The 24225-nt window shown below is 45.1% G+C and overlaps 2 protein-coding genes across 4 annotated transcripts in view; one reads left to right on the top strand and one right to left on the bottom strand.

Moving 5' to 3' along the window:
- Nucleotides 1-24225, bottom strand: part of LOC135906867 (neprilysin-1-like) — a 103074-nt gene that overhangs the window by 50621 nt on the left and 28228 nt on the right. Inside the window, exon 2 of one of the 2 annotated variants that reach the window (XM_070538535.1) lies at nucleotides 6514-6604. The gene's annotated coding sequence lies outside the window, so the exon portion shown is untranslated. The remainder of the gene's footprint in view (nucleotides 1-6513; nucleotides 6605-24225) is intronic. The other variant, XM_065438491.2, reaches the window with a different exon arrangement.
- Nucleotides 468-12020, top strand: LOC135906870 (sulfotransferase 1C4-like). 2 transcript variants are annotated; one of them, XM_065438497.2, is made up of 3 exons: nucleotides 468-807; nucleotides 8485-8757; nucleotides 10056-12020. In XM_065438497.2, the coding sequence occupies exon 3, from the start codon at nucleotides 10109-10111 to the stop codon at nucleotides 11060-11062; it is 954 nt and encodes a 317-aa protein (XP_065294569.2). In that variant the 5' UTR covers nucleotides 468-807; nucleotides 8485-8757; nucleotides 10056-10108; the 3' UTR covers nucleotides 11063-12020. The 2 variants fall into 2 exon arrangements, with proteins under 2 accessions (XP_065294569.2, XP_065294571.2); XM_065438499.2 differs by lacking the exon at nucleotides 8485-8757.

Here is a 24225-nt window from a genome sequence, read left to right as displayed (position 1 = left end):
ACGTTTTTCGCAATGAACGCGGTGAAAGAATTGCAGTTCGCCGAAAAAAAGGCCCGTAGCACAAAATACAGGTGTCCTTACTCGGCGCCATTTTTAAATATAACAATAACAATAATACCTATCGATACAGAAATGCGTCGATTGAGGTAAAACGCACCACAGCTTCGCTGCTCGTCGTTCACAGATTCGAAGCGCGGATGACCTTTTTTCAATGCATTTACTCATTCACCCTCAACTGTTTCGCCATTACAATTTACTTAGTCATTCTACCACCCCTATAATTTATTAACGCTAACATGCGGTTCTGTCTTACGCACGACCTTTCCAGCAAGGTTTCCTCGTTCATTCCTTAGTTTTGCGCCATATCAATAAACTCAGCCAGACTGCCACCCTTCTTTTATCAGTATATGTTCTACGGGATTACTTGTGCCTATATACGTAGCGCTGCGCACACAGCGGCGTTATAGCGACCGGTGTGCGATTCCTAGCCTGCGTTAGCCGAGAATTTCCGATTGCTGCTCCTTGCCTTCGACAAGAGGGCAGCGCCCTGACCGGACGAAAGATTGCTCCTGAAAGATTGCCTCCTGTACAGCGGCGTTGCCTCCTAGTTCACTCTGGGCTGAAGGTAACCCCTCGCTCAGGCAACGCTTACGGCCGGCCTTAACTGCGTACGGCAAGTCAGTGTAGGACTTCACGCAGAAGAGACAAGTTTCGGCCCCCCGTGTAAGAACGAGCCTCCACAACGACTCCGTAGAAACGACCTCGCCCGCCCTTCTGGGAAAACCCTGCTGAACCAAAGTTGTCAAGGTGAGTGCGATGACGCCAGGCTCAAGTGTGTTCTTTCAACCTGCACGCCCAGTGTTCGGCAGTAAGCCAGTCGCAGCATTACTTTATTCCGGTTTGCTTATTCTTCCTTCTTTCGCTTCCTCGTTTCGCCTCTCCGTATTCTTGCGGTTAAATTAGCAACTGCGACCGCTCCTTCGAACCATTCAGCGCCTTGTACAGCCGCGGCCACGTCTGTGTAGAGCGCGCGAGCAGACGGCCTTGCTTTGCGGGGCGACACCGTGCGGCAGTTGCGGGATCTGACGCACAGTGCCCAGGAGTATGCGCGGCCTAATAGACATGTAGGTCGGCGCACGCTGCTTTAAACCAGAAATTATGTTGGTAAGCGCACGTGTTTTGCAGGTTGTGCGCATCACCCGAGGGCGCCATCTTACTACGCACGATGACAAGAGAATCGCGCACGTGAGTGATAGCGTGTGCGATTCTGTCAGGGCACTCGACATGAAAAACTGTCTTCACCAATCCCAGGTGATGTTATCGGCCAATGAAATGTCAACATCGCATGCGTGCTGCCTATAGTGGACATAGAAGTCAAACCTTTTCGCAGAATTTATTCGCAATGGCTCCCCGACTCACAGCGGATGAGCGACGCGCAATTGCTATTATGGGGCGCACAATGTCCCAAAGAGCGATAGAGTCGGGCGCGTGTTATCAGCTGAAACGCGTAATCTTTTGGCATGGCGATACCGAGAGCGCCCTGAGGAAGCGTACATATTCGGTTAAACAACTGCCAGTTTCAACGTTGCCACTCGTTCAATGCAGTTGTGCATGTATATTAGGCCGCGCATGCTCCTGGGCACAGTGCGTCAGATCCCGCAACTGTCGCACGGTGTCGCCCCGCAGAGCAAGGCCGTCTGCTCGCGCGCTCTACACAGACGTGGCCGCGGCTGTACTTGCTGTTGTCGGGCCTATCTCTGCCCCAGTTTCTCGCACTGTTGTTTGTAATATGATGCCACTATGTTCTAAGACCATTAATATGTAATCTGCTCCATCTGAAGATAATGTACAAACGGGGGCAAAATAATACGGGATCCAAGGTAAATATACCTGGTAGCGAAGCTTCCGTATAGGAGCCCTTACGTTCAAAACATGGCGGTCCATCGCCGGTTCATGGGGCTTAGCGCTATCTGTATGTGGTGGGAACACTTCCGGCGGAAGGAAAAATAACGTGACGCCGTGTCCGTTAAAATCAGAAGTGACATCATTTTGTTTTCGAAGGCGCGAAATTTGTTTTGTTGTTCTTCCTTTGGAGCTATATATTCTAATGCCCCGCCTTTCGACTTGATGGGCGTTTCGAGCTTTTAGCGTGGAAAGCGATGCAGGAAAAGGCCAGCCATATGGTTGTCGAAATCGCATCCCTGCACAGAACATACGTTCTTTGGAGGCCGACGAAAGCTTTAGGTGTAGAGTGCTGATCCTATTGTCGGATGCCAAGCCCGTCGGCCAGCGCAGTCGCACGAAAACAACTACACAATTATCTGGTGGTCGTAACTCGCTACTTTTGACTGAACAGATTAAGAAGCAATGAAGCTACCCGCGTCACCAATTTCAAACTTCGACAAGCAAGAAAGCACAAATTGTGAGGGGGGCGTATTTCAACAGGTGATACGAGTGCGCCGTTCTGCCCATTTCAAGACGTGCATTGCCCTGCGAGTGATAGTGGCGTCAACGTCCCCTGTAGTTATGGGCGCTGAAAAGAAATGCATTTATTAATAATAATAAAATTAAAGGTATTTTCTTACCTCATCACGAATATATAAAATTGACCAGGAATTTTATTTTCGTTGAATGAATCTAACTGTGTCTCGTTTGAGTTAAAAAACGCGCTTATCTTTCCCAGTGTTTGTTCCCTCCAAACATAGTCGCGCTTCAATCGCTGCTCCCATAACCCCCCATGCTGAAGTCGGTGACAATCTGTACTGAACCGCTTTTCGCCCGAAGCTTCGCGACCTATTTGAATCGACCTTGCGGAATCTGTGAGCGGCGTGTCAAACTGCCTCTTGCGACCTCCGACAAAGCAGGCACATGGTGTCGAGACATGGCATTGCGCATGCGCGTCCTTTATTGCTCGTATGCCTGCCGATAAGCCCACTTTTTGCTAGCCAGCTGTCGGAACCTTGCTGATTGCAGAAGATTTCGGCTACATCAGAGACGTATGTGTGCAAGATGACCAACTGGAAATGATGCTTGTGGACTATCTGACAATTCTGAATAGGAAGTTTCTGCCATAACTTTTTCGTCATGCCTGTGCTACGCGGGCAAACACATAAATCTTCTTTTCTTTCAGTGCTTTAATTTTGCGTGTTTGCGTCTTATACAATTTATTTCAACAATGGATAGCTCTATATAGACAGAAGTTTTCGTCATATTTGACTTCGCCTGAATTATCTAATCAGCCATGTCGCAACTCATCTTGCTCATCAGCCAGTGAGCGTGAAAATTCTCTACGACTTAATAACCACGCACGTCGCTGATTACCCTGTTTCTTCTCTCTTACCTTCTTTCCTTTTCTGCCAACTTCCCCCTCCCCCTGTATAGGGTGGAAAAGCGTGCGCAATCTGGGTATCCTCTCTGCCTCTCATATGCTTCGCTCTCTCACCATAGTCTTGTCAGGGAACGCTTACCGGTTTAAGTAACGGTTATGTTCTATCGCAAGAGGGGGGCGAGTGCTTCTGTGTTTAATTGCTGGCAGAAATCGTGAGATGTAATGATAACCGCGAGCCAGACACAGCAACCAAGTGCGACTGCAATTAGGGGAAGGTACAGAAAGGTGAGAGAGAAAGAGAATGCTGCATACGCATACCCGCACAAGGAGAATGTCATGTCACAGGCGATCACATAGACCCATCGACCTGACAAAAAGAAATTCAATAGTGTTATCAGCTTCGACAAACATTGTAAATGACATGTGTCCTGCAGATCACATATAGCGAGGAAAAGAAACAATATTGTATACAGACGTTGGGCACAAGCGTATGAAATTGATCAAGATCAGTTCCAGTGACTATGCCTGATGCCAGGTTATTGCAAGCTGTTCGTGGAATGCAAGACTACTTGAAATGGGAGGGGCGAGCCGATATTTGAAATGCCTTAGTATGGACCTGCATTCGCATGTAGCGAAAAAAGTTCGCAGTTCCGCCCGAAAGGAGAAGCACCAATAGCGATAGCAAATTAGTAGATAACTGTACGAAGTAAGGATAGTAGCCTTATCGGCCGTATAAACTTCTAAACTTTCCATTGCTAACTAAATTAACAATGATAGAACATGTAAGCGTAGGCGTGGAAAGAAACACACACAGAGACAGCGCTGTCTTTGCGTGTCTGCTTCTTTCTACGTCCTTGTTCAGTCGCGTTCACCCATTCTATCGTCGAGTCAAACCAACTAGTCCATCAACGTGTTTTAATTAAATTAACCAGCACGGTGTCACGGGCACACAAGTAAACCTGAACACATCTTGCTCGAGGACAGCAGAAACTCTGAAAGCGCTGGAGCTACGAATCGCGGCAGCAGCCGAGAGCCAATTGGCCTCCATGCATCTGTCGCTTCAACGCGAACGAAACGTCGAAAGCACTGTGCATATGAAACTACCGGCACTACGCGCACTCTGCAAACATCGCAGATTGCTTTGAACTTGAGGCCCGCGCGGGTGTGCACTTTCGCCACGTCGCAGATTCCTTTCGAGACCCACGAGCGCCGGCTACGCGTCCCAACGGCGTCCGCCAAAGGCGTCAACTACGGCATCCGCGATTCGCGTGGCCAACGCTGTAGTAGACGTCGCGGTTGTCTCCACTTTGCACGGAGCGGCGGGCGAGGAGGATATCGAGATACTCTGGCAGCCGCCGGAAAACACCCCTCCTCCCTCGCAAGGCAAAGCGGCAAAGGGGGGGGGGTCACCCCCCTTGCCGCCTTGCCTTGAGCGCTACAGGATAGGGCACGCATCCGTGCCGCGTTCCTCGCTCGGGCACGCGAGATTGAACCGCCTTCGCCGACTCACCCTCACACGCTTTCACTCATAGGGAACGTCACGGCGACGCCGACAGCACCGGCAGAAATGCGCCTGGAGTGTCCATATAATTGCGATATCAGTAAAAAGTCACAAAGCCTGCGCGGCGCACCCAGCACGGCCACAGCTTAAGCTGGAGAAGCAGCTCCATACGAGCTCCATTTTCAGCAGAATGCACTAGAGTATCCTTCCGCCGAAGTCTTTTTGCGTCGTTTTCGCGAGAACGATCAGAACTGTCCACCCGGCGTCGACGTCGAGCTGCGGCTTGTAATGCTCTCCGCACTGCGGTCTGCTGATCCTGACGTTGCCTAGTCCGGAGGCGTTCTGCGATTCACTTCTTCAGCAGCGGTTCGTGGCTTGCGAGTACGCGCCATAAGGTGTACCGCAGCGTCAACGCAGGTATCGAGGCTACGTGGCGCACATGTCGCATCTCTTGACCTGTGGCACGACACAATGATCTTGATGATGTCAATGACGGTAATTTATTGGAATGCCCTTTGATACGTGGCGGTGTCGGATAGCCACCTAGCCTGCTTGAGTTAACCAGGTCCAGCTACATGCACGATGCAACTGCTACATGCAACTGCCGCTACATCACTGCAATGCAAAGTTTGCATGCATCGACACGACGTGTATGTCACATCGCGTGACCAGCGGAACGTATGAAGGCTGCTGCTGCTGCTGCTGCTGCTGCTGCTGCTGCTGCTGCTGCTGCTGCTGCTGCTGCTGCTGCTGCTGCTGATGATGATGATGATGATGATGATGATGATGATGATGATATTTTTTTAAACGGGCTGGTGACAGTCCCCTATAGTCGGGTACAACTTTAGAAAAAAGAAGAGGAGGCACCACCCAGATTACCGAAGCGCGACAGCCGATTGCCTCCGCGACTGAAATAGTCCCGCTCAAAAAACAGTACTTCTAAAACGCGTAATTCTCAGTATAAATGAAGAGTTCTGTATTTTGATGCCTGGTCTTGGGCGTGGCAGACTATCGAATGTGACGCCTCGTTTGCTGACATATCAAAGCGAGCACCTGAGGCACACATACGTTCACATTTTCTTGAGCTTCAGGAGTATTCTCGTGCTGAATTTTACACAGATACCTCTCTTTTTCTGGTGTTGCTTACGCAGCACTAAGACCAGTATTTTTAATATCCGGTACATTGAACCCACATACACGTATTTTTGTAGCGGAAGCGTATGCAATACTGGCTGCAGTAAAGCACATCAAGCAAACGAATCTGACTAGGGCTATTGTGTTCACAGACTCATGGAGTGTAGTCCGAGCCCTAATGAAAGTACGTAAACATAAAAACACCGTCTTTAATGAACTGTATACATTGCTATGCTCAGCTTATAGTGCTAAACAAATGATCATCCTATGCTGGGTACCTGGCTACTGTGGTATAAAAGGCAACGAAGCTGCTGACGAGAAAGCTACTTCAGTAGCTTTTAGTGACACGGACATAAACATACCCATCCCAGCCACAGATCTTAAAGCATACTTGCGTCACAAGCTGAAAATCCACTGGCAGCAACAGTGGAATGCTCAGATATCAAGTAAACTGCACTGGATAAAACCCAAATTGGGATATTGGGTATCGGAGAGAACATCACGATATCGCGAAGTGCCCCTTTGCCGATTAAGAATAGGACACACTTACGGCACTCACTCTTAGCTCTTGACTGGGCGGGTATCCTGCGACTTGTAGTAAGTGCGGCCAAAATCTGTCCTGCACGTTCTTTTTCAATGCCCTGCAATAGAAGCACAGAGAAAAAGGTATTTCATTTCTGCATATCGCGAAAATATTCCTCTTCACCCGACATTTTTTCTTAGCAATGAACCACTTTTTAATCCGAAACTAGTCTGTCTTTAGCTGAAACACACTCTGCAAATCATTTGGCTAGGGAATTTTTAGCGCACGTATAACAGCCCCTGTACTCAAAGGCTTTCTTGAAGCTAAAGTATCAGTGTTATGTTTTATTGCATCATGCTTTTGACGAAACCCCATTACCATAGCCCACAGCACTTAGTGTCATTATTTTAGCAGCTATATATGTTACGCCATCCACAGCGACCAATTTTAGGCATTTTACAGCCATGTCACATATGCCATGAGAAATTCAGTGTCTAATTCATTGTCTACACCATTCACAATGCACCGTTAACATCACCTTTGTCATGGTGCTCTTTGGTCTTACCTGGCCCTTGCGCCATAAAACACCACACATCATATTTTGATGCCTGGTTTGGCAGAGCTCTCGTGATCAGAATGCTACAGCACATACCGGATCAAGAGAGAAAAATAACCCGTGCCTTCTATAACTCCGCGCGCCGTCTGCTTTTTAGCTTCATTACGTGGGACAAAAGTAGAAAGAGCAGCTCTGCATGGCTTTTGTGCTAGTTTACGTGTAAACGGCACATTTTCTAGTCGTTTTCCGAGCTTAAAATGAATCAGTTGCAATTTAACAAGTACTGAAGAAAAACAATGCATTTATATAAACCCTTACAAACCTTCGGCGAGAAGACGACTGAGGCAGGAATGGTACAAAAAATGCTGCATTTATTGTTTTAAATAAATACTCTTGGTTTTAAATAGCATTTAAGATTTATGTGTTTTGTGTGTGTTTTCGCAAACTTATTTTCAAGAATTTGATAGGTTCTTTTTCGTTCCTTCTCACTTTTTTTTACAGCGGCACAGTACCCGAACATATCCTCCGCTAACAGTAGGCACCAGACTGTGGCAAACTTTCCTCGTCGTAACTTCATTTTGGAGCAAACCAAAACACCCTGGAACAAACACGCAAGATGTTTGTTTGTAGCGGTGGGAGCCGCGGGATCCTGTTTTCAGACAAAGCGTAGCGCAGCGTCGGCGATGCTCGCTGCAGTCTTTCGACGCTGGATCACCACTCACAATAAATACGCGCAGCGCAAATGGTGCATCGTAAGCTCGCAATAATATTTCCGGCATGGTAGACCACCCCAAACAGTTTGGGAATCTACTCTGACGAAGGGCTGACGCGAACGACTGACGCGACTCGGCCCAGTTCGAGGCGCGCGCGGCCATATTTTCCATCGGCGCGGTCACCGGCCATCTGGGTCATGACGTCAGTTTAGAGTGCGCGTCCATTGGTGGAGGCTCGTGTGCATACACCTAGGAGGAGTAAAATCCCTTTTCTTCTAAAGTTGTGCCCGACTCCGGCCTGGTTTATTTAGTTGGGCATGCCATATGTGTATTTCACGTATGTATGGCGCGGGCCTGTGAACGTTTTCTTCCTCCCGACAAACCAACCGTTTTTTGGCCAATCCTCTAGTGCGTTGTGTTTTTGCGCCTGTTTTGTGCGCTTGTGTAAACCGCTTGTGTGTAGAATTTTCGGAGCGCAGTTCCCCATTTTTGCATTTATTTGTTTTGCAAACTTACTCGAGTGCCAGGTTGCTAAGATCTTGTTTAAGATCGCAGTATATATACATAAATAGCTTCAAGGTGCACCGGACGCCGGCGGCGGCGGACAACATCGCCAACCCAAGCGGCTATTGGAATGAGCCCACAACAGCTTACGCCGTAAAAAAGTGTTTGCAATACGCGTGTGCAAAAAAATGTACCATCGTCTGTCGTTGTTCTTGTGCTGTTCAGGAAATTCAACCACTGCAGTTCCGTCAGTTCTAGTCGAGACCTGCTTTCAACCGAATGCTCCAGGACTGACTGGTTGCCACGATCGCACGCTGCCCCCGCAAGTGGCGCCACTTGTATTGAAGGTCGGAGCCCGCGTCGTACGGGCGCAGCCAGAGCAAGTGGTCCAAGGATCAGCATGCGTGACCGCATTTGGAGCACGACTGCGGGAAGTTGGGGTCTATCCAATTATGCACTCAGGGGATGAGGCAGGATCTCGTCTGTAAGAGCCTGAAAGTAACAGCTTAAGCCCTGTTCAGTTTCGGGCTGGGAGGAGGGAATTTCCTCCTGCTGTGTCTGTAATGCGACGTAATTTCGTGATAGATGGTTAGAGAATCTTTAAAGGGGCAATCCAACGGGAGAGCTGGAACGTTAGCTCGGGCGCGGTTGGGGATTTCACGCGCCAGGCAGCTGGCCCGCTCGTTAGGGTTGCAACTTGTTTGGTTATATCGTTCCCGTGGGCTGGGAACCCGGCTATGATATGACCTCCAGTTTCTTCGCCCGTGGTAATACGAAAAAAATCTGCTGACGATGCCGGCTTAGTGTTTAGAAACTAGCGCGGACGACCTTCCCCACAACCTTCGCATTTCCCAAGTGAAATGCGAAGGTTGCGGGATTGTTTCCCACCTGCGGCAAGTTTTTTCAACCAATTTCATTTTCATTAATTTATCCTTTCTTTATTTCATTTATTAAGCACTAGTAATTTCCCCCATGTCGTCCTTGGTCTCAGTGTTTGTTGGCTTCTTGTGATATGACTAATAAAAAAAATCGGGCGCCTCGGTTAACCCCCTTTCTTCTCGTTTTCTGAAACACCTGACACATACTCCACTGAGCGACGCCTAGAGCTTGCGCAATTAAAGAGCCGATTCCCACAACGACGCTCCACATTCCAGCATGTATAGTCAGGTAAAATATGAATCAGCGTCAGACAGCACGTGAATCCATCGGATCCCACACACGGAGCGAAGTGTGGAAAAGACGAGCGCTCGTACAGTTATACTTCCCAGTGTGCGGGCGTTAAATTGCGCCCCTTCTCTAATAGCCATACATTGTTTGTTTGTTTGTTACTACCCCCTTACTCGCATAAAAGAAAAATAGCAAGGAAACAGACGTGCCCCATAGTTCACAAACAAAGAAGTGCGACATGGTCAGGCCAACTGGAGTTTTCTGTCAAGTTTGACACGACCAGAACAAAATGGCTATGAGTGCGCATGGGCCGCCGGTACGGCAGATGCACCATGTCCGGGAAATTTTTACAGTGAGTGATTAGCTTGCATCCACGCTTCGAACACGCCGTGCTTTGTCATACTGACCTATCGTCATAGTATAACCGTTAACGTCTATTAGCAATATTGCGATAAGTACGGGAATTTAGGGTAGAATGAATATGGAAATTTTGGGAAGAGTAGGGTTTAAGCCGCACAAGGATAAAATGGGGCCTTGTTTCTTCGTGGTTTGATTACGTACAGAAAAGCAATTCGCCTAGTGCTACAATGTTATGTTCCCGCTAATTTTCTGGAATTATCTGTTTTCAGACAACCCTAAAAAGCTCCAAGTTCTCAGCAACATATACTTTTGGAAATCGGATATGGCCGTCATCGACGTGCATCTGCCCAATGGCCCACTCTACCAGGACATGGACGGGGTCCTGCGGCTCAGCCAAAACTTCACTGTCGAAGCACTGCGTTCCGCGCTCAATTACAAGCCGCAGCCAGACGACAAGTTCGTCGTCACGTTTCCCAAGTGCGGTACCACGTGGACGCAGCACATTGGCTTCTTGATCTTCAACAAAGGCGTTCCACCGTCCAGCGGCCTGGAGTTCTTCAATAGAAGCCCCTTTATCGAAATGCTCGGCGCGGACAGTGTGCGGGACATGACACGTCCCGGAGTGATCAAGACGCACCTTCCTTACCACTTCATGCCCATGCACCCACAGGCCAAGTACCTCTACGTATGCCGCAATCCTAAGGACACTTGCGTGTGCTTTTTCTACCACACACGGGGTTTCACCGGATACGAGTTCGCCGACGGCAAGTTCGACGACTTCTTAGAGTTCTTCATGTCCGGTGAGACCGACTATGGGGACTACTTTGACCACGTCTTGGGTTGGTACAAGCATCGCAGCGACCCGAACGTCCTCTTCCTGCACTACGAAGACATGAAGGCCCAGCCACGAGAGAGCGTGCTCAAGATTGCCGAGTTCCTCGACCAAAGCTATCACAAGTTGCTCCTGGACAACGAGGACGTCCTCCAGAACGTGATCAAATACAGTGACATCGAATCCATGAAGGACTACGCCTCGCGGAACTTCACTAACTTCTTCACAAATCAAATAGAGGGAGAAGCCCCCAAGGGTCTCAGGGTCTTCCACGAAGCTTCGCAGAAGAATCCTTCCATTGCTAACTTTATTCGTAAGGGCATCGTCGGAGACTGGAAGAATCATTTCTCGCCTGAACAGAACGCCAGGTTGGAGAACAAGATTCTGGTGCTGCTACGCGATACTGACTTGGTGGACACCTGGCGAAAGCACGGTGTAATGTAGCACTATAACGAAACCAAACACAGCTTCCATGAAGGGTAGTTGCATTCCAAACAGCTTGACGGCCAGCGGAGCCACCGGTCGGTTCTGCCCAGTCTCTGCGAAGTCTTACTGAACCAGACTCTTTTTTCATCGAGGACGAGATATATCCCGTTATGTGGCAGAGGAGCATAACACGACTATTATCACCCTAATTCAAAGCATAATTCGGCTGTGTTAAAGAGTATCTTTTCAAGTTATCGTAAGGTAGCCGGCTGCACCGTTAAACGCCGTACCCTTCTCCTTGCATTAGTGCTGGATATTCGGTGCCAAAATTGTGTCATCATTTCGGCGAGATTCACTAGGAACCCTACTGATGGAATTAACTGGCGTAACGATTTGGTTGTTGCAGAAGTGTGTGCCATTAACCAATTCTTCACTGCTTCATATTCAGTTTTTTTTTTTAGTATAACAGTATTCCGTAAAGCAAAAACAATTTCGTGCTAACTCTTCTCCTTACGTGTTCGAGAGGAAGCATACCCATCTGAGTATCTAATTCGTTCCCATATATCCAAATAGTTGCTTCTATAACTAAATATCATGTCAATTATAGCACATTCCCGCGTGATGCTAGTAATATGCGTTAGCATACACCGATGCACGGCCCTGCGAGGTCCGGTGTGGATGCATTTGTGCTGCTGTGAGCGAGGGTACGGAACCTTGTGCGAACGTACAACATTAGTGTGTATCACGCTATGCTACGACGCACCTTTATTTAATGATGTACATCAGTGCATTTATTACTGCAATAAAGAATATTTGCATATTAACACTGGTCTAGTGTTGGTGTCAACTTTCTAGCATCACAAATTGGAATTCTTGTTCTCCATGCGATTCCCGTGTACCTTGGTTCAACTAATATGTTTATCTTGTTCTTCGGTGTGCGGCGTGCCCTTATAATAAACAAGTGTGCTAAAGCCAGTATGTATGCCCGCTTCGTAAACACTTGTCGACACCTGGCACGCAGTCTCACACTGACCGAGTGGAACTCGCCAAACTTGCGACTTACACGACTGCATCGACTAAACCCCTCCCTGCAACTCCGACCTCCACCCAGACTGCCTCGACGTGAAGCTACGCTTCTCTGTCGCCTTTGGCTAGGAGTTGCCTTCACAAAGGCATACTCTGCATTAATTGGAATGAGTGACAGCGCAGCATGCGAGGTCTGTGGCACCGAAGAAAACATCGACCACCTGCTGTGCCACTGTCCACGATACACCCCTGAGAGACAAGAACTTGCCAAAGCCTTTCAAAAACTGGACAATCGGCCGCTTTCTGTGCAGGTGCTGTTGGAACAGCGCCCCCATCGCCCGTCGGCCCATAAAGCGGTGAAGGCACTTTTGTGCTACTTAAGGACGACGGGCTTGTGCGACCATCTGTGACTATTAATGAAATTTCTGTAAGCCCACACACGTCAGCGAACTCACCGCAATTTCCTTCTTTCCTTCCCTCCTCTCTTTCCCTGTTATCTTTGTTATCCCCTTTCCCATTCCCCCGGTGTAGGGTAGCAAACCGGACGTTATTCTGGTTAACCTCCCTGCCTTCGCCTTATCTCTTTCCTCCCTTGTCGACAAGCGTGTGTAGTGTAATGAATATGGGAGGTTTAGACGCACCGCAAAGCGCACAGCTAATGTTGGTCACAGTTCAAGCAGTTGTAAATGATGTCCTCCTCTATATATTGCACTCCTCCTCAGTCGACTGATTCATAACGGTTGCGGGAGTACAAAATAGCAAAGGAGCGAAAGGTAAGTCTAACATCCACAAGACTTTTTTGAAGGAAATAATTGTATTCAACGCATACAAGGTTAACCTGTGTTAACTCCTGAGGACCAGAATTTTTTTGATGAATTCAGTAGTACGAGTCACGGTGGACTTGGGTTAAAAAGGTGTCCTCTCATGTGGAAATTCTGCAGGAGTCGAACGTGATTCTCCGTTGATAGGGGGTGACGGTTACACACTCCCGTTCAATGGGGACCCTTCCCTCTTTTAAAATCGGTTAAAAGGTAAACGGAATGGTATTTATGTACCGTGCAGGTTAAATAAGTATTAATTGGATAGGGAATGAGCGCTTGTCCCACACTGTGAGCTGCACTGGTATGCCGTCAGAGTACAGTACAGCAAATCTCCGACACCGCCGCCTCGTGAACACGAGCTTTTCAGTCGTGCATAATACTGATGGCAGGATTGTGTGATTTCGTACACCACGCCACTTGTGCAGTCCCTTAACGCGTTAGACATGTTTCGATTTGCATAGATCGCGACAGTTCACAGCGCTGCATTTATTGACTTTCTTTAGAGAGAAATCTAAAGAATTACCTGCACCAGATAACCCAATTCTACTTTTGAGCTTGAATTTTTTGAAGACAGACATTACTCGCATGAGCAATCGAAATGCAACATCTCCCCAGAAAGTTTCACTAATTAAATTTTCGCCTACTACTTTACGGCACATAATCTTAACGAACTGAAGCCGGCGAGATTTTAAGGTGCGCCATCTTCGAACGACGAAATACATTGGCGTTCCAGTTATTCTGGGGCCTTGCTGCGTAAAATTGCGTTTGGTCCGAAATGTAAGTTGAACAATAATGCATTTTTATCCTTACTTTAGCGGCGCATGTCTTCAAACTCCTGCCATCTTGAGAATGACATTTAAGTCGATATTCCCTGCAAACTCAGCTGCTACAATGAGTAGTTAGCAATGTATACCTTAACTAGATAGAAACTCAATTTAATTGTGACATTTGGTTAATTAATCAATCGTACATTATGATTCGCCGTGTAAATAAGATTCCCCTCCTCGAGCAATTTATTTCAAGGACTATTTTTGTGCTATCTGCCATAAGCAATTTTACAGCGAGGCTGCTTATGGCTAGGGTTCCGTGCATTTTTCTTGTCTGTCAACAAATCTGAGCGAGCAAAATTTATCATGATCAGCAATGGCTCGTGCCGATGCTCGCTTGTTCATCCTCGTCTTCTTCCACAGCTGGCCCCGTGGTCGCTCATCATGCCAGCGTTCCCATACAGCACCTCCCCCTGCGAAGGCGTCGATGGCACTTGCCCACTGCCAGTCGAAGCGGTTATTTCGGTCTCAAATTATTTGTCTCAACATGTCGTGAAATGAAAACACATAGATAGATAGATAGATAGATAGATAGATAGATAGATAGATAGATAGATAGATAGATAGATAGATAGATAGATAGATAGATAGATAGATAGATAGATAGATAGATAGATATAGATATAGATATAGATAGATAGATAGATAGATAGATAGATAGATAGATATAGATATAGATATAGATAGATAGATAGATAGATAGATAGATAGATAGATAGATATAGATAGATATAGATAGATAGATATAGATAGATAGATAGATATAGATATAGATAGATATAGATAGATATAGATAGATAGATAGATAGATATAGATAAAGATATAGATAGATAGATAGATAGATAGATAGATAGATAGATAGATAGATAGATAAAGATATAGATAGATAGATAGATAGATAGATAGATAGATAGATAGATAGATAGATAGATAGATAGATAGATAGATAGATAGATAGATAGATAGATAGATAGATAGATAGATAGATAGATAGATAGATAGATAGATAGATAGATAGATAGATAGATAGATAGATAGATAGATAGATAGATAGATAGATAGATAGATAGATAGATAGATAGATAGATAGATAGATAGATAGATAGATAACGAATGTGCGACGAGAATGAACGCGGATGTATAAAAATTACTGTGTGTGCTTATCTTTCGTCACGATGACCACCGATCAAGGCAATGAATGCGTTCGTACCTTTACTCCAAATTCTGTGCCACCTCTTTGTCTTGCGCTACACAGCTTCGCTGGCGATCCACTTTCACGAAGTGGAATGGTTCATGACTTTCAAGAATTATGTTAATTAAAAGAAAGAGCACCTCTATACCACTGTCCCCGGCGGCTTTAAAAGCCGACGCCCACTCCAAGCAAGCGTGCAATGCATTCTGGTCTAGCAGATCCGGTGTGAGATAGAACTAGTGGCCCAAAATTTCCAGAAATTTAGAAGCCGTAAGAAACGCGAAAATAAAAGTGTTTGTTTTCGGTAAGTTTGGAACTGGAAAAGCATCTTAACCTTCCTTCGCACACGAAAGTGAAAATAACCGCATATGAAGGTGCATGCAAAGAAGTGTTTATAAATGTTTTGTTTTTATGCGAAGCATATTACGAGAGCTCAACCCAGCTCCTCAGGCGCGGCGGTGTCGCCATGAAACCACGTGACACCGTGACGTCACGACAGAGGAGAAGTGGCTTTGGCTCAACTCTTGCAAGACGGGCTGGGTGGGAATCGAACCAGGGTCTCCGGAGTGTGGGACGGAGACGCTACCACTGAGCCACGAGTACGATGCTTCAAAGCGGTACAAAAGCGCCTCTAGTGAATGCGGTGTTGCCTTAGAAACGAGCTGTTTCTAAGGCGTGCGTCTCTCGCTCAGGCGCACATTTCGTTGCCGCGCCGAACGCTGCTTTGCTCGACGCTCACCGCGTCCAATGCGGGGCGCGTAGTCGCTGCCCTGTAGCCCATTGTCTTACACCCCTTGGCTGGTCGACGGGAACGCTGTCGCGTTCCACTCTTGAAGGCGAAGCAGTAATGCATGAGTTGTTTCTTCGTCTAGCCGAACCAAATATAACCAAGCAACAGCAGTTCACCAGGCTAAACAGTGGTTCAACAACTAAAATAAAGGCTAGTATGCTTCGCATCCTGGGCTTAACCTTACCTAAGCCACAGCCATATTTTTCATAGTATGGACATTATATATGAAAAAAAAAGGAACTGTTTTGTTCGCCCAGAGATTCTTCGTATCTTTCGGAATTCTCGTCTACTGACTACGAAATCTGTTCATTTTCATTTTATTATGAAGGCGAATTCGATGCACCATGTGCACACTTTCACAACTTTAGTTTTTCAGATTACGGACGAACCGTGTTTGCCTTGTGGTCAATTACATAAGGCGCAACGGTAAAAACTAGGTCAAACATGTCAGCTCCTTTTGACGTACAAAACGGTTGGAAATGAGTAATGAGTGCATAGATACCCTTTCTTAACCCTCTTAAAAACAGTTAACGATGGTAAAATATTATTTCACAATAATTTTTATACTTGTTTAACTTTGTTTTAAAAATATTGGTTAATCACTGAAGAAATGAAGACATAATTTTCCCAAATTTTGTCTCGAAACTTCAGTGCCGTCACGAAGGCGTGACATTAAGAATTTAGTTTGTTTTTCTTGTATTTAGAACAATTTACCATGAGGTAAGTTCTTATAACTTCATAGGTTGAACTATCGCTTCATTTAGGGTGTAGTGTAGCCCTCTTTTAATGAAAGAACTGTTAAATATAGGTGCCTGCTAGTGACGTCTGTGCAAATGACGGCTGCTCGAAAATGCTGCACCGAGCTGACAACCTCTCGGCTCGCATGAGCTTCATTCACACTAGGTCAAAGGAGCTGAAGTACTGACTCAACATTTTTTTGTGTCTCAAACTTTGTGCTTTCTACGTAGTTGTCGAGTTACGGAACACAGCTTCAATTCGTCTGCTGCGAAACGAATAACTGCAGAACATTTTATGTGACTTGGTTTCAGATGCGCGCAAGACGCAAAGGAGACTGCTGACTGTTCTCACCGAAAGCGGAAGTGGCGGTCACGTGGTATCGCAAACAACTAAACGTTGTGTCAGTCAGCTCGGCGCAATGGTTGAAAGCTAAACAATGCACCACGTCACCGAAAGTTGCCCTGTTTCCCAATCCGATTGTGCGCTTCTGAAGACACAAGGAAACCTGCTTTTCTCTCTCGTCTCGCCGCGGGCTTGTGAACTCAGCTTTGCGGCGAATAACTTCATAATTACTATCTTTGGGGCATATGTTCTAATTCCGAAACTGAGGCCAAGAATCAATCGAGTTGTTGCTCCATAGAAGAAATTTGAACACTAGCGCCACTTTTGGGACATCCGCCTCCAAAATCTGCTAAAAAAAGCATTGACATTACAGTTAAACTCACCGTGAACCAATTAATGCACGCAATCAGGAAGCTATATAAGCTGCAACGCCCATGAATTTCATTGCAGACATGCAAGGCCGGATGTATCGAAAGTTTCGAAAGGCATAAAATGGGGTCACCTGGCGCAAGATAGGAGTAACGTGATCGCCTGCGTCCTGCTGTAGACATAAACAGGTTGAGAATCATTATGCTCTTAATGCCCGATGGTCATCATCACCTTGAAAGCGCTGGTAGATTTCAGATTTCCGCTGAACAAGCATCTCTTCTCCAGTGATCGGCTTGAATTCTGCAACTTCAACATGCGCCCTAAAATGAATAGTAAGGTTAGTTTAGCAGAGTTATAAAAAAGGAAGTCATATGAGAGGATGTGAATATTCGTTCCTAATACCACTTTCTAAGTGCCTGCATGGTTTAAAAAGATTCAACCATAGTTGCGCAGATGGTTTGTTAATATTGCCGTGAATAAGGAACACGCATAACACCAAAACCAACAGTCGTATCGGTGCCGCCGCTATCAGTGCGTGATCGACGACAGACAGGAGACGACTGCAGTCCAAAACGACGGCAAGGGGAAAGAGCCCCGTCTTTATTTCCACAGCGGTTTAAGTAGAACCAGCGTGACGTCAGTGACACGTGGTTCCATACATGCGTCAGGCGCAATGACTCGACGCGCCCTGCGGGAGCGTGCTTTCAGCCGCAGAGAAATACATTCCAGTACACCAACAGAACAGGTAAGACAGTGAGAGGGCGGTAGTTACACTTGCAGCTGAATCGGTGGAGGGAGCTCCACGTGGGATCTTTTTCTTCGTTTGCGTTCACTGACTGTCGTACCTCTAAAATAAAGCAATAGCCATTGTTTATGTGTCTTGTTTTGTATGCCGAGCTGTACTCGAAAAGTAAAACCACGGACGCCTCAATTAACCTGAGGTTCACACATCCTCTAGCTTACTGCACATTGACAATAATGAAATTAAGCTTGTCAGTTCAGCGTTGTATATCGGCTACTAAATTACTTAAATAGCGAACACCAACATAAAGTGTAGTGTATGTGTCGTGTTCGTCCTCTGTGTTGTGCGAGTGTAAATGGGAATTCTGTAACGTTGACAACTTCAATGCGAAGTAACTAATTATTACAAGTAAATGAAAGTCAGCGTAATGACATATTCGTCTTAGCAGCCAATTTCGGTATAATTATTTCCCAAGGTGCGTACATTATATGGAGAGCTACAGAGCATTCGCGAGAAACTGGAGACGATTTTTTTTTTTCGTGTCGACGCGATGCGTAGACGGGCGGACGTGCACTCTTCGCTGTAAAAGAAGCCCACACCCTGTGACGGTTGCTTCACCTCGGCACTTCGAAACGAGCGCGCTTATGTATCAGCCTTATCTCGAAGACGGCTAGTGGTTTGCTCGACTGGCATTGATCGATGATTTTGCTAGATACCTGGCCAGACAACACGTCGGCATTCCGGATGTCTGGCCGAGATAACTGTCCCAGCGAAGCTTCCGCTGAAGTTTTTCTTTTTTTTTTCTGGAATACTTTGTTTTTACTTGTACACAACTGTGACCGCGAGCTTGCGTATAGTCAGAGTTATGTTTTCTGGGTTTCCTATACAACCGGCGTGACGCATTGCTTAAGAGGAAGTTTTAGCTCGTTCCTCTCATCCATGCCGGTTGCTCAAACACGCGTGAGACGCAAGATTGCTCTTATGAGGAAAACGCTGAGTCGATTTGAACGAAACTTCCGTTAAGAGAGAACCGAAATGACTGTGAGCACAAGCAAAATACTGACTTCGGCCATGAAATGTGTTACAAGAATTAGCTGAAATCAGTAAACTTGAAAAAAAGATAGAAGTATGAAGCTTACAAATCCGTAACTCAGTATCGCAAACAAATATCACATTTCTATAACCTGCATTCGTTGGAGCACCCAAATTTCACAAAGTTCATGTAAGAATTTACGACATGGGAATTTGTTAGAATGTCTGTAAAGGTTTGCAATTATCGCATTGACAAGTTAGTGGTATACGGGGCGTTTCAGCGAACGCTTTCGAATTTGTTCTTTATTTTAATTGCCTTTGACAGATAGTACATTTCCAGTCCATGAGCTGATCTACTCGAAGAGGCGGATATTATTTGCACAAGAAATTTAAATGTGTAGTGGGCTGATTACAAAAATTAACAGATCATGTTTCTAACTAATCGCCTCATTATTGGTTAATTACCTTAAACTAAAGTCGGGAGAGTTCAGTAACTTGGCTATCAGGGACTATTACACGCAAAGCCATACGTAGTCATTTACTTTGCTTACTTTGCGTTGAAAGGGCATGTACATTTTTCTGTTCTTCCTTCTTTGCGTACGCATGCGATCCATGGCAAGCAGCAGCTTATCTATATATAGCCTTGGAAATTGCCTTTTATGATGTCATAACAACTCGAGGAAAACTGATGTTGCTTCGTTTTCTGAACCTACTGCGCATATGCAGTTCAATTATTATTCCTGTTTTCATATCTATCTGTGAAATTATCTTTCTATAGAAAAAAAACTAACATTAAAAATTATGGGGCTTTACGTGCCAGAACCACCTTCTAAATATGAGGCACACTGCAGTGGAGGACTCGGGAAATTTCGACCTCCTGGGTTTCTTTAACATGCACCTAAATCTAAGCGTACGGGTGTTTTCGCATTCCGCCCCCATCGAAATGCGGCCGCCGTGGCCGGGATTCGATCCCGCCGACCTCGTTCTCAGCAGCCCAACACCATAGCCACTGAGCAACCACGGCGAGTATAAAACTAACATTCGTTTTCTTCTATAATGTCCTAAATTACAAATTGTTTCTCACAGCCACTCAGAGAAAACCTGTTGAACATACTTAACAGCAGAGCCACAAAACTGAGCAAAGCAAAAAAATAAAAAAATACTGAGACCCACACGAGCGCTACGTGTGACCTTTGTCTTTTTACGCTACAGTTGAATATCTTGCTTTTACAACACGGCCTAATTTTCATTTTGAGACCAGCTGCATATTTCCCGGATATTTGTTATCTTATAATGATTCTGTGACGCATGTTAGAAAATCCAAACAGGACAGAAGTTCGCAGGAAAATGGAGGCTAGAAGTGATTAACAGTGGTCGAACAAGGAATATCGACTGCAGCCAACGTTTCGACAAAGAAAATTTTCTTCTTGAGCGTGGCAACTGCCCTCAAGAAGAGAAATGCCATTAACAAAAAGTTGACTTGAGCGACATTCCTGGTTCGCCCACTTTTCATCACGATAGAAAATTGTCTTTACACATAACATTTCTAAGAAGTGCAAGAAAAACAATTTTGTCAAGTAACAGAAAAAAATATAAACAAAACAGGGAACTTTTTTCTATGCTTCAATATGCATATTTCCTTTAGACATACATTTTCTGTAAAGTAAAACAAAATATTGTTAAAAAAGCAGAAATGTTTGAAACAGGAAATATAACTTTTTCTCTATCTAATACAGAACAGGTAACTGTCTTTAAACACAAAATTTCCCTTAATGTAAAACAGAAAAAAAAACTTCTTAAATAACAGAAAAATGCCAAATAGAAAGCACAGCTTTAGAGAGATTACCTGCCAGCTGCCAGAAAATTTGTTTTTTCAAGGAAATATCTTTAGAGTGTACGTTGCAGTCCAAGTAGGCTATAGTCCCTTAGCAGCGACATCCGCTGCGAAAAAAAATGCAGGTCATTCTAAGGTGCTCAAGTGTCTCACAAGAACCGCAAGAAGCACACGGCGGATGGTCTACACGTCCTCTTTGGTATACACGTTATGACACAAGAGCACAGCCAACCCTTAACTTGAGCGATAGAGCTCTAGCACAACGAGGCAAGCATCGACTACGAACCCGGGGAGGAAAGGATGCTTTAGAACACTCTGGTCCGGGTGCTGCTTGAGGAGGTATTGTCGAATCAACGCACGAGCATTGTCTAGCCTACAGAAAATTTCTCGACAGTCACATTCGTTGGGAGCACGAGATGAAGCCAGTCGATCAGCCTCTTAGTTTACCGCGATACCTACATGCGAGGGTATCCACTGGCCAACGCGAGATACTCCCGAGATGTAGTTCTGCTGGCGGTCTGATGCTACGCACAACTGGGCAACAAACGTCACTTCTCTGTAGTCTGCCGAGGGCAGTGCGAGAGTCCGTAAGGATGACTAACTTCAATGTCACAAACTCTGCTTGCACTACTTCAGAGCAGCATCAATCGCTGACAGCTTGGAAGTTCTTGATGAGGCTGGATGCGGTATGCGAAGCACCCGTTGGATGTAAGTTGAAGGGCAAAAGAAAACTGCAGAGGCGCGTTGGCCACCATTGTGCACAGATGCATCCATAATTACTTTCCAGTAACCTCCAAATTTTTCGAATAAGTGTGATTAGGCCAATTGCAAAAGAGCCGGGACATGTAGTCCAGACTTGTGTATATCTAGAATTTCAAGATAGATGGGGAATAGACATTTCCTGAAACCTTCCGTAGCTGTAACTGAAGTAGCACTTTCGGAACTTCCAGAAATTGCTTTAAGAAGTGCAGACATTGTCCCAATACGAGAGTATGGGCTCTGAATGAGCCGATTAAGAAGCACTCGGCCATCCAATACGCCGTGCAAACGCTCAATGCGACGTAGATCTCTTAAACTAGGCGCACATTTAGGACTGGTAACGGATACATCACGCCCGAGAGTATATAATGATGTCGCTTGGTCGCCGCCGGTACCCTTAGCAATCAAGGCGGCCACATATTTGAGGAGCGACCGTGAATTGCAATGTACAGTTTTGAACTTGTCGCGTTATTATCAAGCGGAGTAATGATTTTCCGCGTTCTAAAAAAAATTGAGGCTCCATATAGCATAGCTCAATTACCGGGTTGACAGTTGTGCAATAAATAAGAAAGGTTCAACTTATCTGTCAATATGTTTTCGAAAATGACTAGTTCTGTTCTGCCTATCGAACCCAGACGTCCATCAACAGACTAGGCAAGGCCTCTGAGAAGCTTTCAACGTTTTTTGCCAAAGTTAATTTTTTATCCCTGCAAATTACCGCTGTACCAGGGCTGTCTGCCCTGCCTTCTGTCTTCATTTGCTTATCCGAAAAAACCTGTGTCCCGCGATAAGTGATGCACGTACAGGTTGCCTCACTAAGCCACAAACGATGGAGATGAAGCAGACCACCACCATCATGCATGTTACACAAGCTAGACGAAATAACATGTCACCTAAATTTGTGTACTTCCAAAGTGACATTAACCTAACTTTCGCCTAATCTTTATGAATTTATTTTTTATACCACACAGGCCCCGAAGAGCATTGGGTGAGGGCGGAATCTCAATAGAAATGCAGCACAGAAATAATCAACCAGAGTAACTGTACAACCGAGACGGCACAAGGCAAATTCACAAAAGGAACACAAAGTTGATTCAAACAGAGCGTAAAAAGAACATATTAACATGAAGATTAAAAAACAAACAAACGGGAATATGGCAAAAAGTGATAACTAAGCACAAATGAAACAGTAGTACAAATAAAACAACATTTAGAGCAGCTGGAAACGTAGTACAAAAGAAAACATTTAGAACAATGTTCTGCGATAAATGCAAGCAGAGGGGCTTTTTGAACTCTCCATGGTAAGAACAATAAATTAAGTTGTCAGGAGAATCATTCCAGAGCTTCGATGCTCTAGGTAATGAAGATGAATTGAATGATTGAGTTTTTCCATATATGTGGTTAAAGTAGAGATGATTATGTAAGCGCTGTGAAGTTGAGGAGGCAGTTCCAGAGGCAAAAATGAATTGCAGGTATGGACATATTTACAAAACAAACACCAGAGCGAAATAGAACGACGATTTCCAAGTATCCGCATGTCCTTAAGGTTCTCAAGCTGGGAGATACTGGCAAGATTACTATAATTGTTAGGAATGAACCGGGCAGCTCTGTTTTCAATGGACTCAAGCATTTCAATGAGCTATTTTTGATAGGGAGACCAAATAGATGAGACAAATTCCAACTGTGGACGAATAAATCTTAGATATGCACGTTTACGAACAGAGCTAGGCGAGTTTCGCAGGTTTCGGCATATGAAACCAGGAAACGTATAAAAGTATGAAACTATGAAACGTATGAAACGTATGAATCGTATGAAACGATGCTTTGTTGCAGATTGTTGAAATACGAGAAGGCCATGAAAGATTTTATGTGAAACTGAATTCCGAGATATTTGTACCACATAGCTTTGGACAAGAAGGCGTTATTATTAGAGTAGTGGAAATTAGAAATGTCATTCTCGCAGCTAAAAGTCTTACATTTACATTTAGTAGGGTTTAGATTCATGTGCCAGTTTTTACACCAATCATCAAAAGTGCTAAGATTATTTTGAAGGGTCAGGTGGTCAGTCTCTGAATTGATCTTATGGTAAACAGCACAGTCACCTGCGAAAAGACGTAAAGGGGATGAAATGTTATTGGGAAGGTCGGTAATATAAAGTAGAAAAAGTAATGGTCCAAGTACGCTTCCCTGTGGTATACAAGAGGTTACGTAACATAGTGGTGAGGAAAAGCCGTTGTTGACTGTGAATTGTCGACGCAATGAGAGAAAGTCATGAAGTCAAGATAATGTGAGAGAATTAATACAAAGGGAAGATAATTTAGTAAACAGCCAGCCATGTGCAACTCTGTCGAATGCTCTTGACAACTCTAAAAGATACAATCTGTTTTCTGGTCTTCATCTGTGTTAAAATGCAGGTCAGTAGTAAATTCAGATAAGTGGGTATCACACAAGTAGCCTTTCCTAAAGCAACGCTGATTTAAAAAGAAAAAGTCATTTCTTTCCAGATCGTTTTGCAGATGTGAAAAGCGATAATAGGTTTCAAGTAATTTACAGCATATGCATGGTAAAGAAATCGGACGATAGTTATCACGTGAGTTTTTGTTAGGCCTTTTGAAGACAGGAATGACCTTGGATATTTTTCAATCGGTAGGCAGCTGTTCAGATGATAATGATTGCTCAAACGTATGACACAAAATCGGGCTGAAAAG

The sequence above is a fragment of the Dermacentor albipictus genome, chromosome 5 (genome assembly GCF_038994185.2).
Source record: "Dermacentor albipictus isolate Rhodes 1998 colony chromosome 5, USDA_Dalb.pri_finalv2, whole genome shotgun sequence".
In the NCBI taxonomy this organism is placed as follows: domain Eukaryota; kingdom Metazoa; phylum Arthropoda; class Arachnida; order Ixodida; family Ixodidae; genus Dermacentor; species Dermacentor albipictus.
This window is presented reverse-complemented; position numbering and strand designations above follow the sequence as displayed.

What these genes read in the sequence shown, in the direction of transcription:
- LOC135906870 (XM_065438499.2), top strand. Translation starts at nt 10,109, where the DNA reads ATGGCCGTCATCGACGTGCATCTGCCCAATGGCCCACTCTACCAGGAC.